The following is a 19,225-nucleotide window of genomic DNA, read 5'->3' on the forward strand; positions in this document are numbered from 1 at the left end:
AGCCCCAAACCCAACGGAAGTGCAATTAAATGGTGCCGGGACCTCTCACCGCCAGCGCATCTCATCTCAGCCAGCAAACACCTGATCTCATCAGGTTGAGGTGGATGGGAAATCCCCTCTTCCCTGTAACAGAAAGTTCTTCTTTAAAGTCTTTCCCTAAATAGTTCCTTTTATATACAATGGAGCGAGGACTTCACACTGCAGTTTTAGTGGAGTCAGTACAACAGAGTTGGAGGTAAATTTTTGCATTGCCCAGGTGTCACACTGTAACATGCTAAAGTACTTCTAGGCCTGAATACTAACCTGAACGGTATGCACGTTCCAGTGGGGCATTTCGTTCAGTATCACATTTACAAGGTTTGTCACATTTATATGGTGTACCACAGTGGCAATTCCAATCATGGAGTTACAGGACTTCCATGCTGAAAACAGCAGCAACATTAAACCACCTTTTTTCACTGTAAAACAGAAGCATCTACTTCAACAAAATTGCAAGCGTAGCTGAAGGTTACAGGAAGATTATCCCCTACTAAGAACTGGGAGGGTGCTTACACATGCAGCTCTATTATTAGTAAGCAGCCAAATGCTGTGGATGCCCAAGTTGTAAACCGAGGACTGTAAAATATGTACATTTTGGAGAAGAGGTAAGATAGGCCTTTTCCTTGACAACACTCAAAGAAGCGATGACAGCACAAACTGCCACCTCACCTGCGTCATGCACTCTTCACAGCAAGACTGTCTTGTGTCTTGAAGCCATGGAGAGACAGGTGGGTTTTAGGCACTCGTACATCATGGTCAGTGTACACAGTGGTCAGAGTGCCTGCCAGCTGACAGGGCTGCACATACAGAGGCAGATCAGAGGCAACTAAAATTATTTGGGACCTAGACAGGGTCTTGCCACAGGTTAAATCTGAGCCATGAACTGGACAAGCATTGAAAAATTCTGTCTGTTCTGCCCAAGGGGGTAAGAAAACCCAACAAAGGAATGAATTCTTAAGGAAAAGAATAAGTATTCTTTCAGCAACAGATTTTGGAGAGGGAAAAAAAAAAAAACAACCCAGAAGGGCTTGCCGTAACATTTAAGGGATTGCACCAGTTCAGATTTAATTCCATTTTGCCCAGATGCAGTAACCCAGCACCTGCAATAATTGACTCAGGTTAAATCAGATGTTAACCTCAAATGAAATTTATCGGCATTTCTCCTACAACCACATCACTGACAAAAGCAGTACACAGTGAGTTAGCAGCTGAGAGCTACCGCTATTACCGCTATGCTAGATGGTAAACAAGCTTGTACGTGTTCTACAGGGGGTGCAAGTGAGGTCAGAGATAATTCGATTGGAAAGCTAGGAATCTCAACTCAGTATGATCACTTTGAACATATTTAAGTTCTAGAATGAAGTCCTACAGTATTCATTTCTTTAAAAACACAATCCAGCACCTTCTTCATTGGAAATGCAGATGAAATCTATCAACATCCAAAATGTATCAGGTAAGGAAATTATAATTGTAAATTAATGGCTATATAGCACTTATAAAAAGCCTGCTGTGGGACTGTTAAGAAGAAAGCATGTCACATGTAGCAACAAAACCAATAGACATGGCATCAGGGAAGTATTTCAGTGGAGAAATCAGGGACTAAGCAGATGGTAATGCGTATCTTTTTGCAAATAGATGTATTAAAAGGAAACAAAACACAGCTCACATTATTTGTACTGCATGCTACAATGTCGAACAATACTCAATTAACTGAACCAGTACTAACCAGATTCTTCATATTACCTGCTCAATCATCCTTGGGGCAGCAATTCTTTACTGCAAAGAAATACGCAGCAGTCTCCATGACTGTTCCCTTTTAATTGGTTCTAAACCAAGCAGCAGCTTTGTACAGCATCAGTTTCTCCTGTAACATGTTGCTGCAAGTCCAAAGAACAATAGTAGAAAGGAGACCAAGCAAAAGTTAAAACTAGGCAACCTTTTCCTTTCTTTTCAGTTTCTTTCTCCTAAATAAACCTATTGGAAAGAATAAATAACACACTGTTGCACTGCCTTTACCTGTTAAAGCATATTCTCAGTATTCTTTTGCAACGTTTTCCAAAAGGTATCATACACCTGCTGCTGCAAGGAGCCTGCATCTAACTCCCTAGAGCCCATCATCTGCTGTACCACAGGATCTTCCACGATAACCTAAACTTAATAGGTGTAGACGTGGCTCTCTTAAGAGGGTACACATACAAAATGTTGTAGTTCTTACTAATCTCATTCGATGAGAGAAAGCATCTTGAGAATTTTTTTTGGGGGGGTGAAGGGGGTTAGATGGAGGAGTGCAAACAGTAGTACACACAAAAATGTGTGTAACGAAGCATCTCTGAACTCTTATGAATGCACTTTCATGCTCTGTTTTCAGGACTAATATTCTGTATGGGAAAAGCTCCTCTAATCAAGTGTTAAAAGAACTATGCAAAATAGAACATTCACAGCATTCCCAAAGGTTTTATGTAACAATGTGTTATACCCATTATACCTCTCCTCTCTACTTGAGCCTTCAATCTACCAGTGACTTAGGCCTACCAAGACAGACGTTGAAACAGTCTGAATCAGCCAACTGATCCCCAGCCTTCACTGGGGAAGAAGAGATGAGCCCAACCATGATACACAAGTGGAGCTATAGCAAATGGAAATTTCAGTTCTTTGTAATGGCCAGATTTCCCTCAAAAACTTCTGAAACAGCATCTGTAACAAGCATCTTGATTAGTTGTTTCTATGGTTATTCAACAGAGAGTTTTTTTAATTTACTTATTCATTTCCTGTAGATTATAATGGCATGGTCTGAAGTTACACCAAGTATAGTTTTCAAATTCTGGTGTTCACGCTATGTTATTAAGTTCACATTCAAAATGTCTTCACTTTTTTCAACTGAGAAGCAGTAACTGGAAGCAAACAAATACAGGATATGTAAGAAAATATTTTGGTTTTTAAGGTCACGTTATTAGAGTTCTCTGTTCTGGGGCAACCTCCACTTACTGTTCATGCATATACAGAAAATATTTAAGCCTTTTCAAGATTCCCCCAGATAATTTTAAACGCCATGACATAGCTAGCAAATGATTTCAAGCAGAAGCTTGAAGAAGTTTGCTCATGTTCACAGCCAGGGAACATTCAGACAACTTTCAGACTCCATCTGCTCCACCTCTTAATTCAAACAAGTAGCCTTTTAAAAAAAGAACCTTGAACAATCCTGAGGGAAGTCTACCTTCTCCACACACAGAAGCTACATCTCCTACTTAGATGCCTGAAGCAAGGTTCACTACACCTCAGCAAACTACCTAGAAAAAGTTTTGCAAAGAAAAAAAAGAGGCAATGGGTTCCTCTTTTGTAGTAATTGGAACTAAGAAACAGCCATTATCTACTCATTCACTTTGTGGATGTCCATTAAATTATACAAGTGCTTCATTTAAATCAGCTTTAATCAGCTACATCAAAGGCATTTGTTTCACTCAAAGAGAATTAATAAAACCTGTTATCCCAAAGGCAAATGGTGGTAACATGAGAGTGGCAAGCAATGAAGGCGGGGGAGAGAGGAGGGAGAGAAGAAAGAACAGATTTTATTTTTCCCTACAGCTATTATTCTTCAAAGAATCCTATTTCCAAGTTAACCAACAGTCATTCTGAAAACTTCTTGAAAGTCACCTTCACTTACACAAGTGGTCTCATACTGTATTGGATAAAGGTTAATACAATAAAACATTGTAATTTATTTACTATGCTAATTTTAGGCAATGTTTCTCCTCACAATTATCTCTTCAGGGGTGCCACAGCTGAAAGTAAATAGAAATCGAACTTTACTCAAGAAGTTTTCCATAAAATATAAACTGACAAGTTATTCTGTACTGTATCACATCTTTATACTTACTAGCTATTCTTATGCTTGTAAGTTGCCACAATATATTCATATACAGCACTGCATCTATTGTACATTTCCATATACTCATTAACTTCCTAACTGTACTGCATGCTGACTTTCAGACATCAGACTATGGAGACAAGCAGCCTTTTATTTGCTTGAAGCTGCTTGAGGAGGGGAAGTCTACCTTTACTGTACGAAAGCTGGAGAGGAATTTTTTACAAGGGCCTGTAGTGACACCACAGGAGGGAATGGCTTTAAACAGAAAGGAGGCAGATTTAGATTAGGTACTAGAAAGAAATTCTTCGCTATGAGGGTGGTGAGACAATGCAACAGGTCCCCAGAGAAGCTGCAGGTGCCCCATCCCTGGCAGTGTTCAGGGACAGGTTGGACAGGGCTTTGAGCAATCTGGTCTGGTGGAAGGTGTCCCTGTCCATGGCATGGGGGTTGGAACTAATGATCTTTACGGTCCCTTCCAACCCAAACCAGTCTATGATTCTAGGTACACCCAATCCCCTCTCAGGCTGTCTTTCCAGATAATCTCAAGTTTTCTCTAGAGTGCTCCACACTACGTGTACCACTGCTCAGCTTCAAATATTACACTTAACCTAAAAAGCACATGTAAACCCTGACCTGAAAACTGCTTCTATAACAAATATGTTAATTGGTATACATGCCAAGCCTAATATAACTTCAAAGGCTCCCCAAAACCGCAGAAACCCCAGAGAAAGGTGTAGCAAAATAGCGAGAAGACTTCGGCTCTTAAGTGTCCTAGAGTAAGGCTACTAGAATATATTTTAATTTTCTCTACCTTTCCAAATTACTGCAAATTAAAAAAAAAAAAAAAAAAAAAAAAGGTTAAAATTAACCCAGAACATTGTGGGGGGGGGGGGGGGGGGGAATCAAATCATACTCAGTATTCTCTCAATAAAGCAGCAAAACGTATCTTGGTATGTGAATTTCCCCCCCCCCCCCCTTTTAGATTCAGTAACTACAAACCATCGTTCTCTTGTATTACAGCATCATGCATAATTACCATCCAAAGTGTTTGCAAGAAGCCTCTAAACTGCCTGTTTTGCAGCACATGAAAGCTCAACTTCCTTCAGGTAAATATGGAAAAAGTCTTTCGTACTTGCCCAAACGCTGTTTAAAATTTATTTCACAATGATAAAAATGAAAAGATTTTACAATTTTCCCTACTACAGAAATAATTTCCAAAGTTAAGATTTCTCATCATAAATAAAAAGAGTAAACTAAGTAAGTTACATCTTAGAGGCTTATATTAAATATAAATGGCTTATACTTCATAACACAAAGAGTAAGTGTTCAGTATTTCTTTATAAAATTTAAGATACACAGGCCTTGTACATATGGCTTCATTAACATACAGTTTGTTCTCAGTCATATCCATCAACACAAATAGCATCTCTACATAAAAGATGCATCTTAATGATTTCAATGAAATGCAGTATACTCCATTAGAAAGAACGTTTCAATTAGCAGTTCTAATACCAGTTACAGTGTACAATATTTTTACCAACCTACTGTGTTGTGATTATACAAAAGAGGAAGAGACCAAATCATACAGCACTCATCACAGTACAGATGCCAGTACAGGTTTACCTCATGAATGGCTGAATGATTTGGCATACAATACGTAACTCAACATGTTTATTAAAAAGTGGGCAACATATTCCAACAAGAAGTCAGGCTTCTGACCACACAAAATTGCAGTCAAATTTAAGTACCATTTTGGAATCAAAAATGCATTACAGAGTTAAATACCCATTGAAACAAACTTGATCTGCAAACAAAGTATTTCCGTATCATGCTTTAAAAGGTTTGACAGACATCACCCCCTTTTGGGGGAAGTCCAACATTCTAACAAATAAATTTCATTATCTGACAAGTTTCAAATTGTAGGTTTTGAAGCTAGGACATTCACATTTAGAACACTGACAGTGTGAGTTCTCCATTTTTATAAAGTATTATGAAAACCGCAACACTAGACCAAGCTATCATTCAGCCTAAAAACACATGCAGTTATGGCAATAATCCCAGCATCAGATCCATTCAGGTAGCGAAGAAGTTCAGCTACAATATCGTATACACAGCTTTCTAACCAATTGGGAAGGTACAAAGACAGGAGCTCAAGATACACACTGTTATACAGGAGACAGAATACATCCTTGAAGTTTCCTCTAGCTTCTGGGCTTTCTAACAACCCCCAGCTACAACATACACATACGTTTCTGCAAATAAAACCTTGAGGAGAATTCTTCATAGAATACAGAAATTCAGAGTAAGTCACAACATTTACTTCCATTTACTTTGGTAACACAGCTCTTTGTAGATTAGGCAAGCAGCAAAACAACAGTATGAAAAAAAAATCTTGTTATGATAGCTGAATATTTGAGTAAAAGTAGCACATAAAGCATTTCTAGAAAAACATCTGAAATCATCATGGAGACAACAGCTGAAACTGACTCAGACTAAAATGCGTAAGTACTAGAAACTGACCACAATTTGTGAACATAGTTCATGAAGTAAAGAAAGTGTTACAAAGCTGACACAGAATAAAGCTAGGCCTGATCTCATTTTAACATCTTAGAAATATTTTTTAGACTCATTCTAACAGAAGAAAGAATATGTGAAATGAGCACACAATGAGAAGTTGAACAAGACAGCTGAACGGCATTTGCAAACAATTTAAACACAGAACAAAAAAATAACAAAGAAGAAAAAAACCAGAAGCTTGTGCAAGAATGCTGGAAACATGCCAATATTCAGGGAATTATTTATACAACAGGGGGGTGATGGGAAATCTGAAAACTAGGAGAAATTTCATCTGGTTTGCTTACCAAGTCTGCAATTCAGCAGGACTGCAAAATTAGCTAATGCAATTTAGGAATGACTCCAAGCTAGGACATACTGTTTTCTCAGTAGAACTTTGGCACAACTACAATAAGAATATTACCGTTTCTTCTGTGAACTAAATTAACTGAAAGACAAATTGGCAGATCTATAGAACAGTGACTGAAGGGAAAAAACTAATTAAACTTAAAAGTTAACAGACATGCCCTCTCAACCACACAGATGGAATATCTAAGTGTAGTTCAATACCATTTAGAAAAAACTCTTTTCCAGTTTTACATGTTAAAGAGACATTTAATAGTCCAGAAAGACTGGATTATACAAGAAAAATTACTTCCTGTAAATGAAGTGCAATACATATGAAAAAAACAAAACCCAGCACTGAAAACTAAGAACTCATGCCAGGTGAACAAGTCAGATGTCTGGCAGCAAAAAGAAGGGCTATAGAGGCATAATTCCCTACTTACGCATTTGCATTGCAGATGCTGTGGACATAAATCCATATACATTATAAGAGAACCACTCGATTAAGCTGGGAGAGGAGAAAGTACCTTAAATGCAGGTATGAAGCACTGTGCTGACACAAGAGATGCATTCAAAAAGGAATATTCTTTGCTTGCAGACATTATAGTATAGAACATTGTTATGCAGCCTAATACGTAGTAAAAATTGTAGTGTGTTTTTTTAAACATTCCTGTGTGGTGACAGCCTCTGAGCTCTGCAGAAGAGCAGCTGTTTCCAGAAGTGAATTATGGCTCTTAACTGCAAAATGCTCTTGAATGTGCATCAATTTCCGTAACCCAGTGCATTCTAGGATTTTAAGCTTCTGAAAGAGGCATTCTGTATCCTGCAGATTTATTTTTTCCCATAGTAGGCCTTCATATTCCTAGGCTAAGTCTCAATAAGCAATGAAAGAAAGTACTACATGGTGCAATTTTAAAGTAAGTTACATCCTAATTGCACTTATAGTTCTATTAAAAAAAAGTTAAAATTATTGTCAATGTCTGTGTTACAGATGAGACTTCAACAATAGATAAAACTATACAGCTGCATTGTTTTCACTTAGTTACTCCACAGCAGACAGAAAAATCAAAACTATATTCTGGAATTACTCTGTGAAATATATCAACATGTCTACACAAATGAAAACTACACAGACTAACAGACACGACAGATACTCAGTACAAACCCAGGAATTTTGAATTGAAACTTGAACTGACTCTATGCACTTCTTCAGAATTCTGTTCCAAGTCAGAGTTTGACATCAGTTTACAGTAATTAAAAAAAAGAAAAGACAATGAGCATCAAATCATGGTCTGACACGGAATGAGTCCCTTTAGAATTTAAACAATATCTACCAATATGAAACAGTTAAAAACTGAGGTGTTTAAAATACGCTGATGTCTAGCCATTATAGGAGAACAACCCTCCTTATATGGAGTAGCAATTAACATTTAAAGCTTTGTCCTTAGCAGTATTTATTCTACCATAATATGCCCACTGCGTTACGTGTTGTGTACTTTATGCAGGAAATGCTGTAATATCTTTTCAGTGAGTACTGAGAACAAATAATTTCTCAAGTGGTCATATTTATGTTGCTCACTTAAATTTAGTTTTTAATTACTTGTACAAATAGTTTAATTCTGCAATCAAAAACAAACAAAAAAAAATCAGATGTTTTAAACCAGTATGTTAGGTTACATTCTATCATTGTTATTTAGCTGCCTCATTCATACAGTCCCACCAGTGGATGATTAATACCAAAAACATAACCATTTCTTGTACATTATTTAATCCTCATCCTAAGTATAAATTTGCAACACAGTAGTAACACTGCAGGTATAGAAGTAATGCTTCCTATCAGGCATATGAAAAGATTAACACTCTACCACAGTTGATGCTGGTGTATTTATACAGAAGGCTTCTCACATATTATCTCAGTCTATGGGAGGTAGATGTTTGTCTATGAACTGCTTTACATCCATCATCTCCTGTTTAAAGATAAAAGTATGCATTAGCTGAAGTTCCATACTAATATATATTCGGATACACTAAATCATGTTCAACATTCCAGTTATAATGAGCAGCTGGGCTACAAGTATTGAGTAATTAGCTCTCAATACAGTTGTACCACTTTGCACACAGTAAGTCAAGGCTGATAACGCTTCAAGGCACCGTGCACTCAGAGGAGACTAGAATACAAGAGAGCAAAGACTACTTTATTACCCTCTCTTTCTCTCTGAAGCTGAGCAAGCAAACTACATATTAATTATCAAGTGATCTGAATAGGACCAGGCTGAGCATGGACGGGATTTGAATGTGGCTAAGGCTTCACCTTTGTGTATACTTTAAACTTTTGCAAGTTAGCAGAAGTGTGAAAACCCAGTAGCTCCTCCTCCTAAATGTTCAGTTTCACCTTCATGATACTTCCTTCCCTAAGGAAAAGCAATAAAGCAAACTAGACTGGGAAACTAATCCGTATTAAAAATAATTAATATTTTTATTAAGACTATGCTGCAAGAAAAAGCCCATTATTTTTATGTGACAACTCAATGATATTACTGCCTAAACAAAACACAACTGCGTGCATCCCAAAGAGGATGTCCAAAGGTACAGTTCCCACAAGATGCAGCAATCCAAATTAACAAAGTTACTGCTGCTGACGAATGGCAGACCTGTTCCTTGCCTCCTCTTCTGTTTCTTGCTCCTACCATTTGCTTTGTGTGAGCTCTGATGCTTCAGTTCAAGTCAGCTGCCAAAACTGAAGTCAGTAGCTTTTGCCATTTTAGCAAGTTCAAATGGTTCAAAGAAATATCTGATCAGCCCCAGATCTGGTACAAGAAGGAAGAGAGTGCTACAGGGTCATGAGCAGAAGGAACTAGTCCACCCTTCTCTGGCAGCAGCAAGCCGTTACATCAGCTCAACTGTGTGTTGAGCCAGACCCATAAACATAGGATCCGAGGCTTCCTATTCTGTATCATCAACACTCCTCCTCTCCCTCCCTCCCTATTCCTTTGATAGCTCCATCCATAGAACAGGATTCTTCTCTCCAAAATACCAAGTTGGATTTATGCTGTGAGAATCTGCCTTCTAATTCAGTGTTTTATTTATTTATACTTTTTAGCAAATAATAAAAATTTGAGAAAAAAGAACATTTTATAGACTAACTAGCCTAGTCCCTAAACTACAATCTTAAGAAGAAATTCCCGCTAGTCATACAAACCTTTGCCTTGGATGCTTTTTCAGCCAAGCATTCAGTTACTTATTAAAATAAGTCAGCAGCATCAAGCACTTGTTATTAAAAAACACCACACACACAAATAACAACAAACCCCACACAACATTCCACAGACAACCCTCCAAAACCCCCACCCAATACGTATTTGTTTGGGGGGAGAGGGGAATTAACCTCCCAGCTGAAACACTGTATATTAAGAAAATCACCTCAATACACGAGCTATGCATCATGCCAGAGTAGGTCCTGAAGGTTACATTGGCAGGATTTATCATACTCTTCAGTTTCTCAACAGTGAGAGAACCAAACATTAAAGGAACCAATGGGTCACAGTCCCCATGGCACTGAAGAACAGCAATATCCTTGTTGACACCACTGATAGGGCCCTGTTAGGGGTGGGATTAGAGCAGAGAAGAATAAAAAGAGACAGTAAGTATGACTAATGACTTTGAGATAAAATAACCCCACGGCACTATGCCCTGTGGGATGACAAATCAGTTAAATTCTGAAGAAAAAAAAACCAAACCCACAATGCATAGTCTGCAAGTTCCTTATAAAATAAGCTCTGTGCCTGACAACATATTAAGTTCAAACACCTGCAAATAAAATTGTGGCACTAATTTCAGAACAGAACATCACGATTTTTGGACAAGTGAAAAAACCTGTTTGTTTAAATACCTAGTTCTCTAATAAGATAGTGTCTTGCAGATGGAACAAATGGCAAATAGAAAATTGATATTCAATGAAAATTTGCTGAATCCTTTTAAGTTTCCTAGGAATGCAATTTTAAGCAGAGATAGCTATTGAGTATTTCCTCATTTTCTCTACCTGCCAAACTCTGGAACTCCAGAGCCTTTTGAGTTATCAAACAAGTGTCAATATTCAGTAAGAACAATGGCCACCAATTTCTGCACAAGATACAGTCTTCAGATATACCCATTCCCTAAGTGCAAATTAGCTTAGGAAAAAAACAAGTACCTGAGGAAAAGAAGCCCGTAGAGGAAGCCAACAGCTGAGGGCTACAACACCTGCTAATTTCTGGTGTGTTGTAAGAGCTGTATACAATGATAAAGCACCTCCCTGAGATAAAGAGATACAGGTATTAGAATGGTGATGGTAACGTTCCTTTTAATGCTTGTCTCGAGATGTCTGGTTTCTCCTTTAAAGGTCTTTCTTTATTCTAATCTATTCTTCCTTAGAACCAACACTAAAACGAGTATTCCTGTACAGCTTTTATTTTGTTCCCTGCCCCTCCTCCCCCCACATTATCACTACTTTAATATTTTAATTTACTTGTATGGAGACTGGGGAGTTGGTTTATCGACCAAATGATCTATTAACCTACCTACCACAGACGTCTTTCAAGTATGAAGGGAAGAATTTCCCAAATAAATCCAGACCATCAATTATCTACCAAATTAACGTTACATTAAAAATACTAACAAGATTTTCAAGCAAAGATACATACACTACATGCATTAAGATTTTAAATACACTATTCATTTTAGTATCTTTTTTCCACATACATGTTCATTTTCCAGGGAAGAGTAATTATTTGCATAAAACTAGAAAACATTAATTTCTTAAGACAAAAGAAAACTGACACCTTAAAGTTTTAGAAGCACATAACATCAGCTTTTTTCAATTCATTGCCTGGATTTCCTATGTTAGGAAAGCTAGGTTGCTTCCCTAGAAAAAGACAGTTCTTTCCAACTATATCTTACCTGAGAAAAGCCTCCTAGAATAATTCGATTAGAAGGAATTCCATTTTTTACTTCTTGATCTATGAGTGCTTTAACTGCAACATAAAAGGCCAGTAGTTAAAAAACACTGTTCTATGTAAAGTCTAGAAGATGAAAGACCTCCTTGATGTCAACAGAAAGCTAGTGAAAGTAAAATATAGTCTGCTATACATTAAAAAGTATCAGAAGATCTCGAGCATGATCAGAAATTCCAGTGCCACTGTATACCATTTCCAAAGAGAAAAACAGGCAAGTCTTGCAAAAGCCCCACTGCCAAGAGGATGGCATCCTCTTCTAATCATCCAGCATCACGAGGGGATGCTCATAAAGCTCTAACCTGCTATGCTACTCAGAAGCTCTTAAGAGTACACTGGTTCCCACGTACATTTCATATTTGAGAGTATGAAGTGTTTATATGGATGAATTGCTCTACTTACTCTTTTGTTTTTAAAAACAAAAACACCAAACCAAACAGAAAACCCAAACGATGCACTTAGCTAAACTTTGATCACCAATAATACAATATATACATATTATTTTCCCTAATAATGTTGTGTTCCTAAAATCTGTTTCAGACTGATACTTCATTTTTAAGAAAAGAAAGAAGCACTTTTAAGACATAGAAAGTACTTCCTAAGCATACCATTCTCCGCTGCCTGCTTGATCCCAGCTTCATCTTCCTGTGAATCTGGAGAAAGTCCAATGATATCAAACCTTACAAAAATATCAACAAAAGCATTACTCATTAGAGCATCCATTTCACTTCCCTAAAACACAAATAATAAAACTGGGACAATTTCCAGATAAAAATGCTAGCTTATATATTATTTATTACCAAACACCCATAGATTACAAGAAATAATAGACAACCTGTGAACATAGAATCATAGAATAGTTAGGGTTGGAAAGGACCTCAAGATCATCTAGTTCCAACCCCCCTGCCATGGGCAGGGACACCTCACACTAAACCATCCCACACAAGGCTTCATCCAACGACTAAAAGGCTACATCTAGTCAACAAAGCTTTTCTGAGTTTTGATATCTTCTGTAACTTCCTGCAGATTAAGCAGCTCAGTTTTGACATTTACTCAAAAATATCAGCAGGAATTTCAGTTTATAAGCTGCATGTACAAAATTAGAATATGGTTTGAAGGAATATAGGGAAAACAAACACAAGTTGAGAAAAAAAACCCCAAAAACAAGTGGACAGGTTTAAAACCATTGAAATTATCCTCTTTTCTTATTTTCTATTCAGAATGGATGTTCAAAAAAAAAAAACAAAAACAAAAACAGTTGCTAGATATCCAACTAACCCACCAAATATTTCTCACTAGCAGCAATAATACTTCCACTCCACCTCTACTACTACTATGAAATCATACATAATACAGACTACAGACTATACAAGTGTGTTTCATATTTTAAGATAAACGGATTAGCTCAGAGGACTAACCATTACCATAGATACATAAAGAGAATTAAGAGTGTACTCATGAGAGCCCTTTAAAAGAATAGAACTAAAGCAAAAACCCTTTTATACTTACATGTAATTAAACCCAGCCAGTCAGGTTGTTCATGTTTTAATTAAGAACAATGAGTTCAAACCCCTAGGTATCTTTTGATTAGAGTCATCCGCGACTGAACAGATACTCACCATGATGGCATAGCCATGTTCATGTTCAAAGAAACTGGCATAACTGGCCTAGAAATAAGAATGAACAAAAACGACATAAAAAAGATATATACTGAAATTTAATAATGTGGATGCAGTTATATCATGAAATTACATATCCCTAATTCCGTCTTTCTTTTAAACCGTAATTAACATTAGCTACTTTGTAGTGTCTCTTCAAGAAATCTCTCTTGAAACCTGCCAGCCCAAACACATTTAATATTCAGGGCTGAATTACCCACTTTCTATGGAGAGCAAGCAAAGCATTCATGGGCTGCTTTATACGTAGTGGAGGGGGGGGTGGTGGTACTGCATATAAATCATATACATATTTTATACATACAATTCAGTTATTTCTAAGTAACAGTTATTTATCATAGTTCTACACAAATGCTCAGTGGATAAAGGCACCTTGCAGAGCAGCATCAGCCGACCTAAGGAAGCAGCTAAATGTAGCATACCGGTGGACAGAAGTCTGGCCACACATGGTTATCTCAAGAGCTGAATCTGCTTAAGCAGTGCCTGCCTTCACTGGAGGACTCATCCCCAATCTTACACTGCTTCACAGCATCTTTTCAGACACTCCACAACCACTTCAATGGACCATGCTACAGATTAAATCTGGCTATAGTTTTTATCTACAGAAACCAAGGAACATAAGATATTACAAACAAATTCTTTACTGAGGGTGGTGAGGAACTGGAACAAGCTGCACCAAGAAGTTGTGGCTGCCCCATCCCTGGCAGTGTTCAAGGCCAGGTTGGATGGGTCTTTAAGCAACCTGGTCTAGTGGAAGGTGTTGGAACTAAGCGGTCTTTAAGACCCCTTCCAACCCAAACCAGTGAATGATTTTATGATTCTATGATTCTGTAAGCTCTGCAGGGAAAGACTGAAAGAAAACAAAGGGCAAGAAACAAGAAAGAGCAGATACTGCTAAGCTGTTTTTGAATGGCTCAGCAAAGCATAGCCGTATGATAAATAAATAAATCACATCCCAGTAATCAAACCAAAACATCGCCTATTTATCTCCCTATCATCACTGCTCCACATCTCCCAAGACTGTTGGAGCAGAAGACAACCTGAATTTTGTGTTAAAATAAATTAAGATTATACTTAATTATTTTTTCTATCATTAAGTAAATACTAGATAAATCTTAATGTTTTATTTACTGACTCCTGACCCTGCTTAGAAGTATTTCACTTCTCAGATTGCAAAAAGACAGCTCAAGTGACCTTATTTACTGAAAATCTGAATACCCTGTGAACCTCTGAAATTCGCTGCAGGTAACAGAAGTTTCATCTACTATAAGCCCATTTAAGTTTAAGTACATGTACCTAGTACAAAGTATATCTAATCATCAGTAGAATACAGAAAATTACTCCTTGCTAGAACAGGCTTTTAACAAATTACTGGGGGCGGGGAGGGGGGGAAGAAACAAACAACCCAATCCAGTGAAAACATAAAATCAAAATAATCTATAATTTTGCACATAAAACTTTCCAAATCTATTTTCAGTCTGAATTAGTAATAAAAGAAAAATATGAATACAACTGCAGTTTTGCCCTAAATAAATCACACAGCAGTTCCCCAAAATAACAAAATACTTATTAGCATCAACATTATTTTACAGTGGTGTTTTATATTAAAAAATCCAAATCCCATCTGACTTCATCTGTGAGAGCATCTTAACATACAACTCTACAGAAATAGGTAAAACAAGAGAAGTTACAAACTTACGCATGTGGGCAAATGTATTTTACATGGGGGCTTTTGATACCTGCAAGCGCTTCTGACCATCCATGCCTGTTAACAAAAAATACATTAAATGCAACTTAATGTTTGGCTTAGCTCTTACTTCTGTGTTGGTGCAACAGCACAGACCAAGTATGAAATATGCTGAATTAGATCAATATAAACACATTTCCAGGGAATTTTTACATCCACTGCAGTATGCTATGAATACAGTACTAAACTTAAAGGGTTTGTTCTGCCTCTGAGTGTTTGTTGCATGTATACAGCCAGGGAGACTTTATCTGATTTGATTCCTACAGTTGCAGCACAGCTGTAGAAATACCACTTTGGCTCTAGGCAAAATCTGCTCTGTATCTGGCTGGTTTTATTAACTTGGGTGCCACAAGACATGAACCCAGATACCCTGCTTCCAGGCAGCTCTAGCCCAGAAGCTACTTTGCTGCTCCTGTGGAGTTAAAGCAGCTTCTTTCACAGACAGATTTGTTTTTTTCCGAGCCACATTTCTTGACGTGAGATCATAGTGAGCTGCCATCTAAGCTTACTCAACAGGGAGCCAACCTAATCCATCAGACCCCTCAGCCTTGGGTCAGCTTGAATGCTCCTAAGATTCAAGCAGTCCGGAACTACAGTCCAAACAGTAGGTAGCTTTTTAATGTCAAGCACATGCTGTATGAATGCCCGGAACAAGCAAGATCTGCATAGCAGATGAGTTATCAAGCTTCCTACAAATCAGGAAACTGGAAAGCACAATTTAAATAAACAGCTCTGAAAGACTCACTCCAGGACTCATCTAGACATGAAGGAAGCTGGACCCAAATCTGAACCACTGCCTGTGCCTGCACTTAGCTTTCCAGAACACACAATAGGACCTGTATTTCTTGATTTTTCTCATTCAGTATTCCTAACTCACCCACTTAACTAGATACTGGAAAGTTGATTGTAAGCAGAGAACACCTTTAACAAATTCATCAGTGACACAACTGAACTAATGAGACCAACCACAGACAAGCCATAAAAGCACGTTCGGTTTAGTTTTAAATTTAGTATCATCCTGAAAAGTTAATGTATGTTACCCAACATTAGAGACATCTCAAACACACAGACAGCACAAACATTTGAAATACTGGCTGTATATCTCAGCCTACTTCCTACCAATACTTTTATATATACTATTAACAAATTGTGTGTGCTATTACTTGCATAATATTTGCAGTATCACAGAAGGCCAAATAAGAATCTTAATGAGAAATACAACTGAGAAGAAGTAGTTAGGTAAGAATTTGGGGACTTTCTTAAGCCAGCTATAAAGATTAATTTGACAAATTTGGAAAGCAACATTGTATACACATTTAGGCAGACTCCTTAGAACAATCCTCTGTGTTGTACCTTTTGTTCAGATTTTGACAAGTATGTACCAATCTTTAAGTGCCATTTATATAGGAGCTAAGAGAGAAAAAGAACATAACCTCTGTTAGACACTTCTCAGAATAAGAAAAATACACTTGGTAAACTGAAGTGAGCAATTTGAAATTTCACGTGAAGTAGAACAGGTCACTTTAAACTGTGGGAACTGATAAAACTTAGTTCTCTTCAGACAATCCTTTTTTGGGTCACTACTGCAGCTCTTTTGGAAAAAAACCCAGCAGGATGTCAAAGGCAGCTCCAGCTAATCTGATCTGCAGTGGCCAAAAGGAACAAATGCAGCGAAATCACTGTATTTCCAGAGAGGTGTTACAACTTGTTAATGCATACGTTCCAGTATGCTCAGAGCTGGAGACTGTGTTAGCTTTGTCACCAAAATGGAAATAGCACATTTGTATAAGAAATACAATTTATGTTATAGAGCAAATCTCTTTAACACAAATTTAATCGAATCTGTGTTTTTTTCCCCTTGCCAAAACCAACATCAACCCAATTTGCAAGGACTTGAATTCCAAAGGGTCAAAAGATTTTGCAATCACTCACTGAACATTTGGTGCCAAGACACCAAGGCAGTTCTGCTGCCTCAGCTGCGTCCTACCAGCAGTAAGGAAGAGAGATAATGCAAACAAGGTGGTGTGTCAGCACAACAGAGCAAACATCTCCACTTGTAGAATACTGCCAATCGTATGGATTTGACTCTTCTTAATGTATTAAGTGCCCAGGTTACACAACTTTCACTTCTGAAAGCTGACCTTTTTTTTAGTTCCTCAGAAAAAGTTTGTGTCTGAAACAAGTTTTAACCCAGAGGCAACATTCATGTTTCAGGTAACAAAAACAGTATTATGCAATTTTGCCTGTAAGAAAGAACACAGACAAAGCACTCATGCTACTTATTGTCAATATCAAAGTGTGAATTCCTTTAAGGTCTTCCACCAAAAAACGTTTCAATGCACTCCTAACTTTTAATTCAGTATCGCATTACACACAAGCTCCAAATGGAAACATTACACCACACCTAGAATGCCCCCCATAAATTCTTTACTCTTTCCATTTCTACTCAAACATGGAAATAACAGGAATAAGGAAAGCAGGGTATTTCACAGCTTATTTGGGTGGGGGTTTTTTGGACTCTTAAGACTGTATTTCAGAAAGAGACATCTGTAGACATCAGGCGACTCCTTAAGACTTTGCTTAGATAAAAGCAAGTCTGGATTTTAATAAAAGTATGACACACTGGAGAATAAACCATGGACTAACTGCACCTACTGGCAAACCAGCAACCCACAGGTCTGGAGAAGAGAAAGAAAAAAGAACAAACCACCCTCTAAATTTAGACAAGCACAGGAATAACCAGGAACCTACTCTCAGGAAAGTGAAAGATGAGAAACCTACAGACTTTTTTTTTCCACCAACTTTGACCCAGAAACAAAAGAGGGATCACATTCAAACCAAATTAGGTGATTGAAAAGGGGGAAGAAAAAGCTTTCGAGTACTCATGCTGGGAAATTTCGCATAAATATTTGTCACCATCACTCCAGCACACATGAACTTTCATCTGTTGTTAGTCCCTGCATTCAGTTAAGGGCTAAATAAGAAGCTCTAACTAATCACACTTTTAAAGCATGCAGCCTTATATTTGAAACTACAACAACTATTAAGCATGTAACAGACGAGAATACACACCCGGTATCTCCCAATCCGTGAAGAAAAATGACCTAAAGGGAAAACGAAACAACAAAACGTAGCAGCGTAAGATTACTAAACAATAACCACACCAAACCCGCGTACCACAGTGGCCCGCACACGATCACACAGTTTGGAGCTCCACACGACTTTCTCAAAAGAAAACTATGCTTCACTTACCCTATCCCATCCCAGCTCTCCCCCATGCCGGCTCCCCAGACCCCGGGTCCCTTCCAACCCGGATCCCCCTCTCTCCAGCCCTCCCACCCTCAACCGCCATCAGCGGGCGCACCCGCCCGTGCCCGGCACACAGCGCCGATACCGATGACCTTCCCGTGCCCAGGGCGGACTTCAGCCGCGAGAGGAGCGGGACGCCGGGCAGGAAAGTAACGGCAGAGACCTGTCAAAGTGCCCTGGACGGGCCGCCCCGCCGTAACCCCCACACACACACACACCGGGAGTCCACCCTCAGCCGGGCCGGGCCTGGCCGCGGCCTCGCCCTCAGGCTGCGGGGCCGCAGCGACCGGCGGGACGGGCGCCCTCCGCCCGGGGCTAAGGCCACAGCTGAGAACAAAGGGAGGCGGGGGCCCCTGGTCGCCGACGCCTGCCCTCGGCTCTCCCCGATCCGCACTCACAGCAGCTGTTGCCTTCCTGGCGGCCGGGACGATGGCGGGGAGCGGCGCCGACATGTTGTTGCCGCACATACACCGGGCTGCGAGGCTGCCAGCGGGACAGCGGCCAGCAGCGGGGAGGCGGGACTGGCGCCGGCCCAGGAGGGCGGGGGAAGGCGGGCGGCAAGGAGAGGAGGAGCGGCGCGGGCGGGCAAGCGGCAGCCGGGGGTGGGGGAGCGGGGAGCCGGGCATGGTGGCGGGAGACCCACATACACGCCCGTGCCCGGCGGCCGTCTGCCGGCCCTGCTGTCGCCGGGGCAGCGGCCCGA

The 19,225-nt window shown here is 39.1% G+C and overlaps 1 protein-coding gene across 2 annotated transcripts; it reads right to left on the reverse strand.

Moving 5' to 3' along the window:
• Positions 1–5,223: 5,223 nt before the first annotated feature.
• On the reverse strand, positions 5,224–19,044 carry LYPLA1 (lysophospholipase 1). Of its 2 annotated transcripts, none has more exons than XM_065668272.1 (9): positions 18,921–19,044; positions 18,286–18,317; positions 15,166–15,231; positions 13,410–13,457; positions 12,399–12,469; positions 11,738–11,811; positions 10,992–11,093; positions 10,223–10,399; positions 5,224–8,769 (listed from the first exon to the last, which is right to left on the reverse strand). In XM_065668272.1, exons 1-9 carry the CDS (start codon positions 18,987–18,989, stop codon positions 8,716–8,718), a joined length of 693 nt encoding a protein of 230 aa, XP_065524344.1. In that variant the 5' UTR covers positions 18,990–19,044; the 3' UTR covers positions 5,224–8,715. The 2 variants fall into 2 exon arrangements, with proteins under 2 accessions (XP_065524344.1, XP_065524345.1); XM_065668273.1 differs by lacking the exon at positions 18,921–19,044 and adding an exon at positions 18,741–18,790.
• Between the last annotated feature and the right edge of the window lie 181 nt (positions 19,045–19,225).

Source organism: Lathamus discolor, chromosome 2 (genome assembly GCF_037157495.1).
Source record: "Lathamus discolor isolate bLatDis1 chromosome 2, bLatDis1.hap1, whole genome shotgun sequence".
Classification (NCBI taxonomy): domain Eukaryota; kingdom Metazoa; phylum Chordata; class Aves; order Psittaciformes; family Psittacidae; genus Lathamus; species Lathamus discolor.